This window comes from Canis lupus, chromosome 23, assembly GCF_048164855.1.
Source record: "Canis lupus baileyi chromosome 23, mCanLup2.hap1, whole genome shotgun sequence".
Lineage (NCBI taxonomy): Eukaryota > Metazoa > Chordata > Mammalia > Carnivora > Canidae > Canis > Canis lupus.
Genome location: NC_132860.1, coordinates 27,256,239 through 27,276,814, shown reverse-complemented (window position 1 = coordinate 27,276,814; position 20,576 = coordinate 27,256,239). Strand labels below are relative to the sequence as shown.

Genomic DNA, 20,576 nt, shown 5'->3' with positions numbered 1-20,576 from the left:
TAAATCTTTAAAAAAATAAAATAAAATGTGAGAGGGCTAGAAGCTAAAAACTTCTTGGGTTTCCAAAGAGTAGTGAGCTAAGAATTTGAAGTTCTAGTCCCAGCTCCACCATGTACTTACATGTAATGTTAACTTTTGTTCAGTCACTTATTCACTCAGTATTTAACATGTACTACTTTAGGCCAAGTACACTGTAGTCTGGGTACATATACACATAAGGAAAATATTGTTGCCTACCCTCAAATCTTTCTAGTGAAGACAGTAAATGAGCAAATTATTTATTACATTGTAATGTGAGATTAGTGTAACGGGCTGGATAGGGAAGGGAAGGATTGGCAACTTGGAAGGTTTTCATTCATTTCACAGATGAAGAAAACCAAGATTATCAAACTCGGAGATGTGAAATACTCAAAAAAGGAAAAGCAGTGGGGTCTTGGGAGAGGTAGAAACACTAGGCTCCAGTCTCAGCTCTACCACTTAAATGGCTGTAGACCTATTATAAAAAAGCATTTAACAATTCAGGCATTCAGTGGGACATCTGAGAACCTATTATGTACCAGACCCTGTGCCAGTAGCTTCCATTTCCTCGTTTGTTGTGCCTGTGAAAATCAAACGAAATTATGACAATGAAAGCAATATATAAACTTTAGAATAATATCAGTATTCCTGCATATATAGTCCTTCGTACCTTCCAAGTACTCTTATTTACATTATCTTCTATAATCTTTACAATGATTCCGTATGGTGGGCATCATTATTTGCATTTTACAGACATGAAACTGAAGCTCAGAGAGGTCAAACAACACACCTAAGGTCATATACACAGCAAGATATAGAACCCAGGTCTGATGTAAATTCCCTGGGTTTTCCTTGTAAAGGTAAAGTAATAACACTGCCAGACAGGCTGAGACAAAGATGGTCACAAGACTACATACGATTAGATGCCAAGAGATAAAGCAGCTAGTTCAGAAAATAAAGTCATTTTGGCCAGAGTAGTCAGAAAAGTTTTATGGAAAATATGAGACCTGAGCTGGGTGTTGAAGAATGCAGCATTTGGATAGGTGGTGAGGAGAGTGTGGGCACTGCAAGTGAGACTCTCTAGCCAAAGCAGTAGGGCAGAGTGGAAGAATAAAATCAGTAAAAAGGGCATCTGGAAGATAACAGTGACATCAGACTTAGAGAGGTCTATCTGGCCTTTTTTCTTTAGGTGATGCCCTAGTGACAGATTTACATGGGCTCTCCTGTAGTATAGAACGTTAGGAAACAGTATGCCTTGAAAACTTATCCCTTCCTTTCAGCAGCCCTCAGAATCAAAGCAAATGGAGCAGGAGCATGGAGTCACCAATCTGACCATATGTAACAGTGGAATTTTGAAACTGTCTGATTTTTCCCCTATTATCCTCTCACCAGATGTGGCCAAATTCTCACAATTAGGCTAAAGTGAATATTAATGAGTTATTTTATAAAGAAGTAAGGTTTGAGCCATTAAGGAAGCAAGCCTGATGACATTCAGAGACTACCCCAAGATTAACTACTGGTAGATCCATGAGCAGCAAAGATCATACTGATCTATATACATCAGGGACATAAGATTTCTACAATTAATGCCTAAAATAAAATTTAACATAAATTGCTAAAAGTAAGTCATTATCCTAAGCAGCATTATACAACTAAAAGAACACAACCGAAATCTGTTAAGAGGGCAAGGGAAGACCAAGGAATGCATTCATTTATCATGATTCAGACGGTTTTTACTGCAGTTATTTAAATATTTGGTTTTGTAAGTAAAAATTTAGTTTATTACCCCTTTCTTATCGCCAAGTAGCCTCACAGCCCCATCAGGTTACCAATAAAGGGGTAAACTTAGAAGCCACTCTGGTAGTGCAAAACTAAAGTGACCTGCTCAAGGTCATACAGATGATGGGAACTTATCCTGGTTCCAAGATTCCCACCGTGGGGCTCTTCTCCTTCCCGGCCAATGGGCGGCGAGTGTGGCTGGCGGAGGGGGCGTGGCCCACGGGTCGGCGCCACCGGTCGCGCGGGGGAAGGAGTGGAGGGAGCACAGCCCCGTGACTACAAGGCGCCGCGTGTGCTGCCGGGAAAACCCTGTTCTCGCCGGTGTCTCAGACCCGGATGTCTGCAGAGGCGGGGATATCCTCGCCGCCACCTCCCAGCTCTGCTCTCCCCACCACCTCTGCCGCGCCCTGCGTGCGTGGAAATACGTTACCTTTCCCAGAGCTCCGTTCATCCTTTGTTGCTGCGGCCGGGAACTGTTTAAGTTGAAGACCTGCCCAAGCTGCAGCGATCCCCCTGGCGTCTGAAAACACTAACGGAACGCCTCGACCGTGTCCATTAACGATATCCGACCGAGACTCAGTGCCCGCAGCACCTTGGTTCCGGTAGCTTCTGAGACTCAGTATCTAGAAAACTCTCCAAGACTCCGCCCTCACTACAGCTGAAGTGTCACCTTCACTGCAGCTCTTCCAGGCAGAATTAATTGCCACCTCTGTGTTGGCCCAATGCTTTGCACACGTTTCTGCTATGTCATCCACCATACTGTGTATTATCTGTTACTGTCTCTTTCACATATTTGATTGTAAGTTCCTCAAGGACTGGGATCCTGTTCAATTAATTCATTCCAGTGGCTAGCACAGGACATGGAGATCTGACTTCTAACCTTGATTTATAAGCTGCTTGGCCCTAAGTGAGCTTTTCTGACATTCAGTTGCCTCATGATAATTGATAATAACTACTTTCGTTTGAGTGACCATTATGTGCAATGCATTATGCTCAGAGCATCAATTTATGCCTCAGAAGCCTCTTAGTGAAATATTATCACTTGATTTTATATATAAAGATATTCCAAGAGGTTAAGAGACTTGTCTGGGGCCAACCAACTGGAGCAGAGTTGAGTTTCAAATTCAGTATCCTTTATGCAAAGTGTTTTCCCTCTGATACATCCCTTCTCATATGAGATAATAAAGTCACAGCGCAGTCATTTACTTTCTTTACACACATAAACCATTTGCTCAGCATGACTTTGTGCCAATCCTTTGACTGAATCTTGGGAATACAGAGATGAATATTACATGATCCCTGCCCTTAAGTGACTCATAGAGAATTTAATCAAAGTAAAAAGCTTCTGTGCAGCAAAGGGAACAATCAACATAGTGAAGAGACAACTTACAGAATGGGAGAAAACAGTCGCAAACCATACATCTGTTAAGGGGTTAATACCCAAAGAATATAAGGAATTCAACTGAATAGCAAGAAAACAATTCGATTTTAAAATGGGCAAAGGCATTTGCCACAATGTGAATGGACCTCTAGAATATTATGCTAAGTGAAATAAGTCAAAAAGAGAAAGACAAATACCATATGATTTCACTGATATGTAGAATCTAAAACCAAAACAGACTCTTAAATGCAGAGAACAAATTGGTGGTCCAGAGGGAACATGAGTGGGATTGGGCAAAATAGATGAAGGGGATTAAGAGGTACAAATTTAAGTTATAAAATAAGTTACAGAAATGAAAAGTACAGCATAGGGAACATAGTAATACTGTACTAACCTTGTGTGGTGACTGATGGTGGTTACGCATATCATAATGAGCACTGAGTAATGTATAGAAGTGTCAAATCAATATGTTGTACACCTGAAATTAATATAACATGGTATGTCAATTTAAGTCAATAATTAAAATAAAAATTAAGATTTTATTTATTCATGAGAGACACACACACACAGAGGCAGAGACACAGGCAGAGGGAGAAGCAGGCTCCATGCAGGAGTCCCAATGTGGTAGTTGATCACGGGACTCCAGGATCACACCCTGAGCCGAAGGCAGAGGCTCAACCGCTGAGCCACCCACGTGTCCCATAAGTCAATAATTTTTAAAATGGACAAAGGACCTGCACAGACATTTCCCAAAAGAATAAATAAAAATGGCCAACAGTGTATAAAAAGATGCTTAATATCACTAGTCATCAGGGAAGTGCAAAATAAAACCACAATGAGATATCACCTCACATCGATTAGAATGGTTATTATAAAAAAAAAAAAAAAAGCTAAGTTTTGGCAATGATGTGGAAAAAAGGAAACCCCCACACACTGTTAGTGGGCGTATAAACTGGTATCACCACAATGGAAAACAGTATAAATAGTAAGTATATAATGGAATATTACACCAGCCTTTAAAAACAAGGAAATCCAATCATTTGTGACAACATAGATGACACTGGAGGACAGGGGCACCTGGGTGGCTCAATGGTTGAGTATCTGCATTTGGCTCAGGGCGTGATCCTGGGGTCCTGGGATGGAGTCCCGCATTGGGCTCTCCACAGGGAGCCTGGTTCTCCCTCTGTCTATGTCTCTGCCTCTCTCCCTCTCCATCTCTCATGAATAAATAAAATCTTAAAAAAAAAAGAAAAGAAAAAAGAAACTGGAGGACATGCTAAATGAAATGACAGGCACAGAAAAATAGATACTCCATAATCTCACTTATATGTGGAATTTATATATATATATATACATACATATACATATACAAAATCTCTCTCTCTGTGTGTGTATATATATATATATACACACATTTTAGGAGAGAGAGTGCATGGGCATGAGTGGGGTGGGGCAAAGGGAGAGGGAAAGAGAGAATCTTTTTTTTTTTTTTTTTTTTTTTTATTTATGATAGTCACAGAGAGAGAGAGAGAGAGGCGCAGAGACACAGGCAGAGGGAGAAGCAGGCTCCATGCACCGGGAGCCCGACGTGGGACTCGATCCCAGGTCTCCAGGATCGCGCCCTGGGCCAAAGGCAGGCGCCAAACCGCTGCGCCACCCAGGGATCCCGGAAAGAGAGAATCTTAAGCAGCCTCCACATGGGCCTCAATCTCACAACAACGAGATCATGACCTGAGCCAAAATCAGATGTTTAACCAACTGAGCCATGCAGGCTCCCCACTTATACATGGAATTTAAAGTAGCTGGACTCATACACATGACTCTTGATCTCAGGGTCATGAGTTCGAACCCCACATTGGGTGTAGAGTTTCCTTTAACAAAAGGTTTTTAATGAAATAAAATAGTTGGACTCATAGAAGCAGAGCATAGATTGGTGATTACTAGGGGTTTGAGCAGGAGTTGGGGGCAGAATGGGGAAATATTGGTCAAAGGGTACAAAGTTCCCTTCATGCAGGATAAATTAAGCTTAGAGATCTAATGTACAGCATGATGACTACAGTTAATAATGTTGTATTGAATACTGAAAATATGCTAAGAGAGTAAATTTAGGTCTCTGATCACAAAAAAGATAACTAAAAAAAAGATAACTATATGAGGAAATTATATGTTAACTAGCTTAAACATGAGTAATCATTTCACTGTGTATATGTGTATCAAATCATATTGTACACCATAAAAATATATAATTTTTTAAGTGGCTGATAGAAATCAGTAGGAAAGCCAAGTCATAAACAGACAATTATAAAGCAATGTTGAATTCTAATTACAGAGATATGCACATAAACTCTGTGTATAAAGGGAGTACATGGTCACATAAATTCAACATAAAGTGAAATAACAAATATGCAGTTATTTTTATTATTGTTATTTTTAAATATTTATTTATTTATTTATTTATTTATTTATTTATTTATTTATTCATGAAAGACAGAGAGAGAGAGAGGCAGAGACATAGGCAGAGGGAGAAGCAGGCTCATGCAGCAAGCCTGATGTGGGACTCCTTCCCAGGACCGCAAGATCAAGCCCTGAGCCAAAGGCAGACGCTCAACTGCTGAGCCACCCAGACATCCTGATATTATTGCTATTATTATTGCTGCTACTGTATTGATGTTATTATTGTTATTCTTAGCAAGTAAGTGGTGTAAAGCCCAATAAATATGAATGGGGCTTCAGTGATAGGGGGTTTATTTTGTTGTCAGAAACCCTGTCAAGATGTTATCCTATTGGGGTGCCTGGGTAGCTCAGTCAGTTGAGCGTCGGACACTTGACTCATGTCATGGTCTTCGGATCATGGGATCGCCCCACACCAGGCTCCCCACAGTGGGGAGTCTGCTGGAGATTCTTCCTCTCCCTCTGTCCCTCTCCCTGCTATGCTTGCTGTCTCTCTGTCTCTCTCTCTCTCTAATAAGTAAATAAGTAAATAAGTAAGTAAGTAAATAAATAAATAAATAAATAAATAAACAATCTTTTTTACAAAGTCCCTAATCCTATTGTTTTATCAATTTTTTCTCTGTTGAATTTCCAAGGAGGTGCAAAGGACTATGTAGGTAGTCTATGTCCCCGAAAAGTAGCCCTTAACCCTTCTGGGGCAGAGTTGCTAACAGATCACCTAAAGAGACAAATTCACAGTTAAGTGATGTTCTGAGTATAATGCATTGTGCATAGTGGTCACTCAATAGAAGGTGGTTATTATCAATTATCATGAGGCAATCATATGTCAGAAAGGCTCATTTAGAGTCAATCAGCTTTTACTTTTTAAGTTTACATATTTCTTTGAGTATCTCTATACCCAACGTGGGGCTAAAACTCACAACCCTGAGATCAAGAGTTGTGTGCTCTACTAACTGAGCCAGTCAGGGGCCTGTCAATTGGCTTTTATATCAAGGTTAGAAGACAGATCTCCATGTCCTGTGCTAGCCTGAAATAAATTAATCAGACAGGATCTTAATCCTTGAGGAACTCACAACCAAATATGTGAAAGAGATAGTAACAAATAATTAATACATAGTGTAATAGATGAAGTAGCAGAATTGTGTGCAAAGTACTGGGACAACACAGAGGTGGCAATTAATTCTGCCAGGACAAATAGAGGACAAGTCATACCTCCTCCACCATAGTGACTGGTTTTAGCTTGTATGGTTATCTAAAAGCTGTTGAGATTTTAGAAGTGAATTTTTATTTTTTCTAAAAGATTTTATTTATTTATTTAGTTAGTTAGTTAGTTAGTTAGTTAGTTGAAAAAAAGAGAGAGAGCACACCATGGAGGGGGCTCAGGAGCAGAGAGAGGGGGAGAAGAAGACCCCCTGCTGAGCAGGGAGCCCAAGGCAGGGCTTGATCCCATGACCCCATGATCATGACCTCCCCTGAAGGCAGACATTTAAGGGACTGCACCACCTAGGCACCCCAGAAGTGATTTTTAAATAGAAAAAAAAATCTATCAAGTTCCTAGTTTGTGCTAGGTCAGGTCTTTTCAGATATATAGTTTCATTCAATCCTCCCAATAACTGTGTGAAGTTGAGAATCACTCACTCATTTCATAAATGAGGAACAGGGGCACAGAGAAGTTATTTAGTTAATGTAAGTCACATTGTCTGATTTCAGCGCACCTGAGTTCTTCCGTTGCAGGGGACTTCAGCTGTAGTTTTCTAAAAGGACAAATGGGCTAGGCCAGAGAGTTTCTTTGCTTCAGGTAAATGCAACCTGGTAAGATACAAACCCATCTTCGTGTTGTTTAAACACTCTGAAGAAAGAGAGAAAGCTGAGGGGCAGAGGGATGAGATGGAAGGAAAGGACAATTAATTCTGTTAGCAAAGCACGAGGATTCTCAAGACAGCTAGGATACTTTAAAAGGTCAGGAATCTAGGACCCAAAAGGAAGGTAAATCAGTATATATGGATGTGAAGACACCATAGCAATATCTGTTAATGTGTCAGAATGGATATTCTTGTTGCCAATGTCTGCCAATGATGTCATGTGTTATAAAGGAATATGAGCTTACGGAACTTCCCAGAAAGACACTTTCACACAAAGGTGGCAAGAAATCCTTGTATATCAATTATTCTGTAGTTTCTCTGGTTTACTTTGTCTCCTAAACCTCCCTTGGAGAAATTAAGATGGCACAATACAGGCCACCTTCCAGGTACCAAGGCTCCTGCTTTCTTGCTTTATCCTTCTATATGAGCTGCCCAACATTAAGGAGGTACCTGATTCACCTTTGTATCTCCAACATCCAGACCAGGGCCTGGCCCAGATGTAATATGCATCTGTTGAACCAAATTGAAAGTTTCCTATTCTTATTTCTCTTTTGTCTCCTACCTCAAGGATAGCAGTTTTGTCTGCACGTCCATTAGTGGCATAGTAGACACATAAGGATAGGAGAGTGTGTACAGAATATGGGCCCAGCCAACCCTGGTTCCACCATTTACTTATTGTGTGATTTGAAAAAGATAGACTAGTGAATCTGTGAGCACTTCATGGGCGGTTCTTTTGCTTTTGTTTGTTTTTAAAGATTTTATTTATTTATTCATGTGAGACACACACACACACAGAGGCAGAGACATAGGCAGAGGGAGAAGCAGGCTCATGCAGGGAGCCTGATGTGGCCCTCGATCCCGGAACTCCAGGATCACAGAAGGACTTCATGTTTGACTGAAATGTTATACAGAGGGGCGCCTGGGTGGCTCAGTCAGTTAAGAATCTGCCTTCAGCTCAGGTCACAATCCTGGAATCCTGGAATCGAACCCTGTGTCTGGCTCCCTGCTCAGTGGAGAGCCTGCTTCTCCCTCTCACTCTGCCTCCTCTCCCTGATCATACTCTTTTTTTTTTAATTTTTTATTTATTTATGATAGTCACACAGAGAGAGAGAGAGGCAGAGACATAGGCAGAGGGAGAAGCAGGCTCCATGCACCGGGAGCCCGACGTGGGATTCGATCCCAGGTCTCCAGGATCGCGCCCTGGGCCAAAGGCAGGCGCCAAACTGCTGTGCCACCCAGGGATCCCCTGATCATACTCTTAATCTCTCTCTGAGATAAATAAAATCTTTGAAAAAATGAAAAAAATATATATAGTGGGGAAAGAGACTAAAGAGGCAGGATAGAGTCAACATGTTAAATTCCAGGCCAAAGAGTTAGGGAGACTTTGACCAGTCAGGAACCAGTAAGAAGTAGAATAGTGGAGGGGAGAATGGAGCCAAGGAAACCGGCCAGAAGACCAGGGGAATAGTTTAAATGAGAAAGAGGAGGGCCCAAGTTAAGGGTTTGATAGAGATGAAGAAAAATCAAAATGAGAGATGTTAAGGAGGTATAATGGGCAGGATTTGGTTAGATGGTTAGGACTGATTAGATGTGCATAGTAAAGAACATTTTGAGTTAAAATCTGAGACGGGTCCCATAAATAGGTGGCAGATAAGCCAGTTTCCCATTCTCTCAGGCATGTAACCTGCTTCTGCCCCTCTCTTTATTTCCTGGAAGCCCCTTAGGCCATCATCCTAGAATGGGAAATAGATTGAGGCTCACCAAAACCCTCCTGACCACCCCAGTGGAAGAAATAGAAGGAATAGGGTAGAACATTTGAGTGCCACCTGTAAAGGTTGCCTGAAGCCAATCCTTTGTGTTTACTTTCTGTATGGTTTTGCCTTCATGATGAGCGGATATTAGAAGAGAAGCAGCTAAGATAGTATGGCTAAGGAAGAGAGAACTAAATTGTAATTTGTGCTCACTTCACTTTATTATTTTTTTTTAAATATTTTTTTAATTTTTATTTATTTATGATAGTCACAGAGAGAGAGAAAGGCAGAGACACAGGCAGAGGGAGAAGCAGGCTCCATGCACCAGGAGCCCGATGTGGGATTCGATCCCGGGTCTCCAGGATCGCGCCCTGGGCCAAAGGCAGGCACCAAACCGCTGCGCCACCCAGGGATCCCTCACTTCACTTTAAAAATGGTTGACAAATCCCTTTCTCCCTCTCCAAAACATTTTTAATGCTGCCATGAGAGTAATACTTCTAAATATAAATATAACCATGTCACTTCCCTGCCCAAGAACATTTAATGCACTGACTATAGTAGTAGTGTCCAACAGAACTTTCGACAAATATGTAAATGTTCTATATCTGCTCTGTCCAATATGGTAGCTACTAACCACTTGTGGCTGTTGAACTTGAAATGTGACTAATGCAACCTAGGAACTGAATTTTTATTTGATTTTAATTTTTTAAAGTTTTTATTTATTCATGAGAGACACACACAGAGAGGCAGAGACACAGGCGGAGAGAGAGAAGCAGGCTCACTGCAGGACTCAGTACTTGATCCCATGACCCGAGTCAAAGACAGATGCTCATGCTCAACCACTGAGCCACCCAGGTGCCCTTTAAATTTAATTTGATTTTTTAATTTTATTATTCATGAGCGATTTTTTATTCATGAGACACAGAGAGAGAGGCAGAGACACAGGCAGAGTGAGAAGCAGGCTCCATGCAGGGAGCCCGACGTGGGACTCTGGGACTCTGGGTGGGACTCGATCCTCGGTCTCCAGGATCACACCCTGAGCTTCAGGCGGCGCCAAACTGCTGCGCCACCCGGGCTGCCCTAAATTTTATTTTAAAAAGCCCTATGTATGGGGATCCCTGGGTGGCGCAGCGGTTTGGCGCCTGCCTTTGGCCCAGGGCGCGATCCTGGAGACCCGGGGTCGAATCCCACGTCAGGCTCCCAGTGCATGGAGCCTACTTCTCCCTCTGCCTGTGTCTCTGCCTCTCTCTCTCTGTATGACTATCATAAATAAATTTTAAAAAAAATTTAAAAAAAAATAGCCCTATGTGGCTACTGGCTCCCTATAGTATGGCCTATAGGATCAAGTACAAACTTGAAAAAGACATACTGAGGGGCTTCTGTCTGGCTCAGAGGAGCACACAATCTTGATCTCAGAGTCTTGGGCTTGAGTCCCACATTGGGTGTCAAGATTACTTAAAATAAATACGATTCAAAAAAAAAAAAAAGACTAACAATGAGAAAAGTCTTAAAAAACAAACAAAAAAAAGAACACATCCTGAGACCTTTACTCTCTACTCCTACCTACCTGTCCAGCTTCATTTCCCGCTCTTTTCAACAGAGGTATTAGTCCCAGTCAAAATAAATTTCTATAATTCTTTAATCATAACATACTTTATCACACCTCCCTGCCTTAGTACCTCAGTTCTTTCTGCTGAAATGACCTTTCTTTACTCACTCACCTGGAAAACCCCGAACCCTCTTTCAAGACATAACTCAAATGTAACCTTTTTTTATTTAGCCTCTTGCATCCACTTCACAGAAATGGTGTGGTCCCTCCACTGTGTTTACATAGACCCCTTTTCACACCCTCAATACAGTGTATCATAACTTTTTGCTCAGTTGTATATCTTGCCACCCACTAGAATGTAAGCATTTTTAAAGGAGTAATTTTTTCTTTTTTCTTTTTAAATTAAAAGTAATGTTTACTTTTCAACAACTTACATGGACATTATGCAATTTTAGCAAAGTTACAATAGGTAAATTTTCTCACTTTATAGATTAAAAAAAAAAAGGAAGAATATGGGAGGCTTGCCTAAGCTTAAACAACTTGTATAAAGCAAAACAAAACAAACAAACAAAAAAAAAACACAGGGTAATTATAATATATTTCTAGCTCTGGATGTTCCTTCTGATGGTCAACACCAAAAGCAAATTAGAAGCTCTAAGATTCTCCTATTGCCAACTCTAAATCTCAAACCAACACTTGGTGAACTGGCATTTACACAGTACACGTGAATCTGGGCCACAGCAACTTTACTGAGAACTAACAATGAAGTCAGTCTTTTCCCAGATAAGAATGGAGGTTAAATGCACTGAAACACCAACTTCTTTAGCCTTGTAAAGTTCTCCTCACCCTCTAGAAAGATGCTTCCCAATATTTATCTATTTCATCTTTTTTTAAGATTTAAAATTTTTTAATTTAAATGCAATTAATTAACATATAACGTATCATTGGTTTCAGAGGTAGAAGTCAGTGATTCATCAGTCTTGTATAACACCTAGTGCTCATCACATCGAGTGCCCTCCTTAATGCCCATCACTCAGTTACCTCATCCCCCCACCCACCTCCCTTCCAGCAGCTCTCAGTTTGTTCTCTATGATTAAAAGTCTTTTGGGACACCTGGGTGGCTCAGCAGTTGAGTGTCTGCCTTAGGCTCAGGGCGCGTGATCCTGGAGCCCCGGGATTGAGTCCCACATGAGGCTTCCTGCATGGATCCTGCTTCTTCCTCTTCCTGTGTCTCTACCTCTCTCTCTCTCATGAATAAATACATAAAATTAAAAAAAAAAAAAAGAGTCTCTATGGTTTGTCTCCCTCTCTGATTTCATCATTTTATTTCTTCCTCTCTTTTAAGATTTTTTTAAAAGTAATCTCTCCACCCAATGTAGCTCAAACTCACAACCCTGACATCAAGAGTCACATGTTCTACTGAGCAAGGCAGACACACCAACTTCATCTTATACTTAGTCCTGAACAGTGTATTTTCAAAGGAATATTCTTTTTTTTTATGATAGTCACACAGAGAGACAGAGAGAGGCAGAGACACAGGCAGAGGGAGAAGCAGGCTCCATGCACCGGGAGCCCGACGTGGGATTCGATACCGGGTCTCCAGGATCGCGCCCTGGGCCAAAGTCAGGCGCTAAACCACTGCGCCACCCAAGGATCCCCTCAAAGGAATATTCTTCATTTTTCTTTGTATCCCAATAATTTGGCAGAGGTAATAGAACATAATAAGGCTACAGTAAATATTGAATGAAATAATAAATGAAAGAATATATAAAAGTTCTCAGAGTTTAGATTTCTCCAGGATCTTGCACCACCAAAAAAGCCTAGAAGAACTCTGCCTTTCTGGCTTTACTTTTACAAGTCAACCTTCTATAAAAGCTTTAAGAAAAAGAAAAGAAAGAAAGAAAGAAAGAAGAAAGAAGAAAGAAAGAAAGAAAGAAAGAAAGAAAGAAAGAAGAAAGAAAGAAAGAAAGAAAGAAAGAAAGAAAGAAAGAAAGAAAGAAAGAAAGAAAGAAAGAAAGAAAAGAAAATTTTATCCAGTCTATAGCATAACCACATCAGAGAAAGCCTTAGGGAAGAAGGGAGAATAAAGGGAGGCCCTTTTGAAGAACATGTTTGATCTCAAATTAAACTTCCTTTAAAGTAATAATTCTATGGTACCTGTCATAAAAAGTTTCCCAAGGATGGCAAACAGTTCTAGTTTATGGCTGAAATAAAAATATATGCATTAAGCCATTTTCAATTGAGAACTATTTTAGCTTCAGTAGAACTTTTCTGCTTCTATTTTTTGGTACGGGTTTGATACAAAGAAAATCATACTTACAAGGAAAAAAAAAAAAAGATAAAAGGCCAGGGATCCCTGGGTGGCGCAGCGGTTTGGCGCCTGCCTTTGGCCCAGGGCGCAATCCTGGAGACCCGGGATCGAATCCCACATCGGGCTCCCGGTGCATGGAGCCTGCTTCTCCCTCTGCCTGTGTCTCTGCGCCTCTCTCTCTCTGTGACTATCATAAATAAATAAAAATTAAAAAAAAAAAAAAAAAAAAGGCCAGAGGTGAAAGAGAGCTGGCTACCAAAGAAAAGCCAGAAAGGAATGATGCTGATTCCCCAGCCTATGCTTTACCAGGAATTCTCTGCTTGTGCAGGGTTGGACCCAGAGAGCAGGGATTACCTAACCCTGGAGAAAGAAAGGATGATGAAAGAGGCTGCAAGAGGGAAGCTCAAGTGGTTAGTGAGATCATAGCAGGCTGTAACAAGGGAGGTTACAAAGAACCACTTACCAGGGAGCTAGGTGTGCAACTCAGTCAACCTTTCCAGAAGCCCAGAACCCATGTTCTGGTTGGTCCGGCCCCAGCTCTAGCACAGGGATCCTGGGAAAGTACCTGTTGCACAAATCTCCTCTAGCACGTGGACACTGGGATACTTGAACACCTGGGAGGGTATCCTCCTCCCCCTTTTTAAATAGCTTGCACCATTACTTCACATTAGAAAAACTTTTTTTATGGTGTAGGAAGAATCCTTTGTGTTGCTGCTATTAAAGCCCAGATATCAAATGTACACTGAAAACAAAACAAACAAAACAAACTGAAAAAAAAAAAAAAAACCACCAGAATTTCACTCTAGCAGACTACTCAGAGCTTCTAGCATAATTCTCTTGCTTGACATCTTGGGATCAGGAGACAAGACACAGGTGCAGATTTTACAAGATCATAATGTGGAGGCAGATTTTGAAATAAATTCCTCAGAAGAGAATACTATCTCCTTGACCTACAGAGACAGGAATTTCTAACTTCCATCTCCAACTATCCTCTCTATGTCTTTTGTTTTTAGATTTTATTTATATATTTGAGAGAGAGAGTGAGAGAGCGAGCACGAGAGTGGGAAGGGGTAGTCAAGCAGACTTCCTGATGGGCATGGGGCTCCATTAGGACACCAGGATCATGACCTGACACTTAACCTACTGAGGGACCCAGGTGTCTCTCCTCTCTATGTCTTTATTTGAATGCCTTATCCTTTTTAGCTCCACTTTCACAGTCTTCTACTGGAACTGTTCTGGCCTTCTTCTTTGTAAGATTTTATTTATTTGAGAGAGAGAGAGAGAGAGAGCAAGCACGATCAGGAGCCAGAGATGGAGCTTGATCCCAGAACCCTGGGATCATGACCTGAGCCCAAGGCAGATGCTTAACTGACTAAGCCATCCAGGAGCCCCCTGTGCTGACCTTCTAATCTACAAACTTTCAGTCTCATTCCCATTCCAGTTCAAAACCAAATCAAACAAAACCTTCCATAGCTACTTATAGCCGTCTAATTTAACTCCTTATCTTGGCATTCATTGCTCTCATGATCTATTCCCAATTTACTGTTCTAACTTTCTATTACATACCCATGACTCCTCCTACACCAATAACTCTGTTCAACATATTTTCTTATACTGCAGGTTATACTAAATGTTCATATTTAAAATTACTTTCCTATGATGGCTATCATGAAAAGCAGAATTAGTTCTAGATAGATTCATATTCAGACTTTTGATGTATTTTGCCAAACTTTATTTCAGAGGCACCAAATCCTGTTTTTGTCACATCTTCATGAGCAGTGAATATTATATATTTGAAAACTTTCCAAATTTGGTAAGTAAAAATTGTATACAAAAAATCTTTGTGAATGGATAAAGAGAATTATAAATATATATATCTTTTATATATAATTATATATATAATATATAATCTTATATATATATAAAAGAAGGAAACCTACTATTTGTTTTTTTTTATTTTTATTTATTTATGATAGTCACACAGAGAGAGAGAGAGGCAGAGGGAGAAGCAGGCTGCATGCACCGGGAGCCCGATGTGGACTTTGATGCCGGGTCTCCAGGATCACGCCCTGGGCCAAAGGCAGGTGCTAAACCGCTGCACCACCCAGGGATCCCGGAAACCTACTATTTGTAATAATAGATGGACTCCTCAGTGAAATAAGTCAGAGAAAAACAAATACTGTATTATTTCACTTACACAGAGAATCTTAAAAAACAGAAATCCCTCAAAAAATCCTCATAAATACAGAGAATAGATTGGTAGTTGCCAGAGGCAGGGGTGGGTAGGGGGATGGACAAAATGGGTAAAGGTGATCAAAAGTACAAACTTCCAGTTACAGAATAAGTAAGTCCTGGGGATGTAATGTATAACTTGGTGACTAAAGTTAATAAATAATACTGTCTGCATATTTGAAAATTACTAGAAGAGTTTATCTTAAAAGTCTTCAGCATCAGGAAAAACATTTATAATATGTATGGTGATGGATGTAAACTGAACTTATTGTGGTGATCATTTCACAATATAGACATACATTACATCATTATGTTATATACCTGAAACTAATATTATGTTATATATCAATTATATGTCAATAAAAATAAATCTCTGCAAATTGGTACTTCATAAATTTTCTTTTCTTTTTTTGGTTTTTAGCATGGTGGAACCTTTCCCCCATGCTTTGTCATCCAATTTTATTTCCTTTGTGAATTGCCCATTCATGTCTGTTACCTATTTATCCTTTGGCGTCTTAATATGTTTATTCTTGCAGTCTCAGTCTTTTATACACATTCTTATATTTTAGGAAGCAGCTTATGTTCACGGAAAGAGCACCATACTAGAGATCATGAAAAACTACCATTATGTGACATGGAAGAAGTCATCTCTATTTTATACACCTCAAATCTGTACCCAAATCTATGTACCCAAATCTATAAAATGAGGATGATGCAATAGAAGCTACAAGATCAGGGCACCTGGGTTGCTTAGTGGTTGAGTGTCTGCCTTTGGCTCAGGTCCTGATCCCAGGGTCCTGGGATCCAGTACCACATCAGGCTCCTGCATGGAGCCTGCTTCTCCCTCTGCCTGTGTCTCTGTCTCTGTCTCTCTCTCTCTCTCGCTCTGAGTCTCTCATGAATACATAAATTAAAAATCTTTTTTAAGAAAAGGAAAAGTTCAAGTGAATGGGGTATCCTCCAAAACTCCTGCTCTCTGCTTTATCTATAAGAGCTTCTTTTTTATTTGTTGTCATATATGTGTGTATATATATTCAAAATATAAATATATAATTATATAATATAATAAATATATAATTATATATAATAAATATATAAATTACATATATGTATACAAATCCTTAAAGCCCTTCCATCTCTAATGGCCATGGATTCCTTTATTCTGCCATAGAGAGATGAGTAACCAGTTAAAGAACAATTCTGTTGGTGTTATTTCCGTTTTATAGATGAAGAAAGTGAGGTTCAATCCAAGTGAATAAATTACTCAAATCTGGCTAAGAGGGCTTTCCAACCCTGCATACTTTTACCTTTGGTGAAAGTTTGGATTTGTTTCTTCAGAATTCTTACCATTCCAAGATACAATGATGCTGAGTTTCTCAAGACTGTAGTTCTCTAGCACCATATGACTGTCAAGTCTCTGAAGCCTCTAAAATCTAATTTTTGTGGAACAATTTACAAAGGGAGGATGAAGCTGTGGAATAGCCAGCTCTTAGCTATTTCCCCCTACCTGCCCCACCTCCAACTGGCTCTTCAAGTTGCGAATGTTTATATGACAGTGGGGGAAATATGAAAATTTTAGCTCATTGATTCGTGGAATCGTTTATGCTATGCATATAATTAAAATGACAAAGAAAAATACTTAGTATGTAACAAATAACAGATAATTGTGCAGGATCTTCCCGATCGTGTTAAAATAGATACACAGTGAAAAAAAAGAAAAAAGAAAAAAAAAAAAAAAAGGAAGAATAACAAACAGTAATCTTGATTGATTCTGGTTGGTGGGATGAGTCATTTTTTTTTGTCATTTTTTTTTAAATTTAAATTTTAAATCCCAATCTTTTAAATTATGCATGTATTTTTATAACCAGGAAAAAAAAGTCTTAATTTCAAATATGTGGGGCCACACCTGGAGCCGTCAATTTGTTTTAGAATTGGGATGCAGAGATGAGTCATCTTAAAAGGACAGAGAGGGACAGCTGGGCTTTGGCTAGGATTGGCTTTGAAGGGGAGGGGCGAGTACAGGATAGGATGGGGACTGATCAACGGAGCTGGAGTTCAAACCGGAAGCGCTGACGGTGTCACTCTACCGGGCAAAATCCAGCCGCACAGACTGAGGATAACGTGGCAGCCGCTACCCGCCCTCAACGAAGCCAGTCAGACCCAGGCCGCCCCCACCGCCCTCCAGCCTACGCCCTGGCTAGTTCCCGCCCCTCGCCTCTCCCCATTGGTCCGCGGATGCTCCGTGGCTTCCGGGCCCGCCCCTCTGGGAGCCTGCAAGAGGCGGGACGCTCCCTCCCCCACTTCCACAGGGGCAGCCATGCTGAGAGTGGCGGGTCGGAGGAGGGTGGGGCCGTTGGCTCTCCACCACCGCCATGGTCGCTCAGTGTTTCTCCGCCCGTGCACTGTGGGGACCCAACGGAAAGAGTGATTTACCACTTGGGATCTGGGCGTTTGTACGAAGTGCCGGTGTTTCCTTCACTGTCTCCAATCCCTGGAGGCCGGTGGGTTTAGTTTTCTAGATGATGTCATCAGAAAACCTTTCCAAGGTCCTAATGCCCGTGGTTAGGATTTCAGAGCCACTGAAAAATCACAGATCTTTGGAGACAGGATGACTGTATAATTTACTCTCCAAACTAAATAGCTTTGAGACCCTAAGAGGACAGTATTAATAACTACGATTGGCACAACAGTCCTAATTGTGGGCTGTTCTGTAACTTTAATAGCCTCAGTACTTAGAGATCACCTGGTCACAGGCCCAGCTTTTTAAAATTGTGATAAAAGGTATATAATGTAAATTTTCCATTTGAATCATTTTTTAATTTTTTTTTATTATTATTCATGAGAGACACAGAGACCTAGGCAGAGGGAGAAGCAAGCTCTCCACGGGAGCCTGATGGGGGACTCCATTCCAGGACCCCAGGATCATGACCTGAGCCAAAGGCAGTTGCTCAACCACTGAGCCATCCAGGTGCCCCCATTTTAACCATTTTTAAGTGTGTGATTCAGTGGCATTAATTTCATTCACAGTAGTGTGCAACCTTCACCATTTTCTTTTTTAAAGATTTTATTTATTCATGAGAGATACACAGAGGCAGAGACACAGGCAGAGGGAGAAGCAGGCTCCCAACATGGAGCAGCATGTGGGTCTTCTGGGACTGGGATCACACCCTGAGCGGAAGGCACTCAACTACTGAGCCACCCAGGCGTCCCACTTCCACCATTATCTATTTTCAAAGTTTTTCATCACCCTAAATGAAATCTACCCATTGAGAGGTAACTCCCCATTACTCCCTCCTATTAGCCTCTGATTACTCTCTCTTCTGTTCATGTTTCTTTAAATTCTCCTATTCTTGATATTTCACATGTCCTAAGTGGAATTATGCACTTTTGTCCTTTTGTGTTTGGCTTCTTTTAGCATGATGTTTTCAAGGTTCACGTTGTAGGTTATATCAGTACTCCATTCTGTTTTATGGTTGAATAATACTACACTGTATGGATATAACACATTTGTTCATTCATTCATTGATGCACATCTGGTTTTTATTTTTTTAAGATTTTATTTATTCATGAGAGACCCAGAAAGAGAGAGAGAGATCGGCAGAGACACAGGCAGAGGGAGAAGGAGGTTCCATGCTGGGAGCCCTACGTGGGACTGGATCCCCGGTCTACAGGATCATGCCCTGGGCTGAAGGCGGCGCTAAACCGCGGAGCCAGCCAGGCTGCCCCACACCTGAGTTATTTCTTCTTTTTGACTACTATGATTGCAACTATAGATACTTTCATTCAGGTATTCTACTCTGTGCTTTCAGTTCTTTTGAGTATATACTTAGGAACTGAATTGCTGGGTTATATGGTAATTCTGTGTTTTAACCTTTTGATGACCTACTGTGCTATTCTCCAAGGTACCTGGACCGTTTTATATTACTACCAGCAATGTATGAGGGTTCCAATTTCTCCACATCTTCACCAACACTTGTTACTTTCCGATTTTTGTCTTTAGTTTGTTTTTGTTGTTGTTGTTGTTTTATATTTTATTTATTTGAGAGACAGAGAACACAAGCAGGGGGTGAGGTGAGGGAGGGAGAGGGAGAAACGGACTCCCCACTGAGCAGGGAGGCTGATGTGAGGCTTGATCCCAGTACCTTGAGATCACCACAGGAGTCAAAGGCAGACGCTCAAGGGACTGAACCATGGAGGCGCCTCTGTCTTTAGTTTTTATGGAGATTCTAGTAGCTGTAAAATGTTATGTCATTGTAGTTTGGGTTTGCATTTACCTTATGACTGATGATGCTGACCACCTTTTCTTGTATCATTTTTATATCTTTTCTGGAGAAATTTTCATTCAAGTCATTTGTGCATTTTTAAACTGTTGAGTTATAGGACTATTTTACTCTTTAAAAATTTTTTAAATGTATTTATTATTATTGAAGTGTATATAAGACTTCTTTATATATTCTTTAAACTCTTATCAGTTATATGGTTAGCAAATATTTTCTCTCATTTTGTAGGTTGTCTTTTCACTCATTTGATACTGTCCTCTGATGCACAAATTTTTAGTTTTAGTCAAGTCCAATTTATCTATTTTTTCTTTTGTTGTCTGTGCTTTTGGTGTCATATTTAAGAAACTATTGCCAAATGGAAGGTCATATGCCCCATCTCATTTTACCGATGGAAAAATTGAAGTGAACAGTGGGAAAAGCCTGAGCACTCAAGGTCACTGGAAGTTAATAACCACTGGGACTTAAATCTGACTACTATACACAACCAGTGATAAAAGAAAACACACACTTAAAAAAATCATTGAGTGGAGTTTTACCTTCAATAATAAAACAATATAATAGATTAGAATCTTTGTTTTTTTAGATTAGAATCTTTAAAACAACTTTGCTCCTAAACAGAAAAGGCTGTGTATATAGTTCAAATTATTATGATAGTAGACAATTCTGATTGGATAATTTGAGGGTCAGTATTAAACAAACAAACTAATGAAAGTTGATAAAGAAAGAAACCAACAGGATCCTGGCTTACTTCAGGACGTAACATCTATAGAATGGCACTTTAATTAATAGCCTGGAAACTAAGATTTAGAAACCTAAATCTTTCCTGCTTGAGTTATCTGAGGGGCTTCCTATTGAAGCCAATAGTTAAAATGTGAATTTCATTTCAATTTTTCCACCACTGTATATCAATAGAAATTCCCTTCTCAAAGTTGTTTTTTTGATAGTATTAGGCACACATGTCT

General features: G+C 40.3%; 2 protein-coding genes across 8 annotated transcripts in view; one reads left to right on the top strand and one right to left on the bottom strand.

The window, feature by feature from the left end:
- Window positions 1–20,576, bottom strand: part of MRPL48 (mitochondrial ribosomal protein L48) — a 100,446-nt gene that overhangs the window by 61,812 nt on the left and 18,058 nt on the right. Inside the window, exons 2-3 of one of the 7 annotated variants that reach the window (XM_072794586.1) lie at window positions 7,345–7,496; window positions 3,573–3,656 (exon numbers count right to left, since the gene is read on the bottom strand). The exons of 2 other annotated variants lie outside the window; for them this stretch is intronic. In XM_072794586.1, the coding sequence (XP_072650687.1) occupies window positions 3,573–3,602 (30 nt within the window). In that variant the 5' untranslated portion in view covers window positions 3,603–3,656; window positions 7,345–7,496. Of the gene's footprint in view, window positions 1–2,227; window positions 2,557–3,572; window positions 3,657–7,344; window positions 7,497–20,576 lie in introns of those variants that run through there. 4 more of the 7 variants (XM_072794590.1, XM_072794587.1, XM_072794592.1 and 1 more) reach the window with 4 other exon arrangements.
- The window catches only part of RAB6A (RAB6A, member RAS oncogene family), a 106,185-nt gene continuing 103,331 nt past the window's right edge, over window positions 17,723–20,576 (top strand). The window contains exons 1-2 of the mRNA XM_072794583.1: window positions 17,723–17,835; window positions 18,888–19,121. The gene's annotated coding sequence lies outside the window, so the exon portion shown is untranslated. The remainder of the gene's footprint in view (window positions 17,836–18,887; window positions 19,122–20,576) is intronic.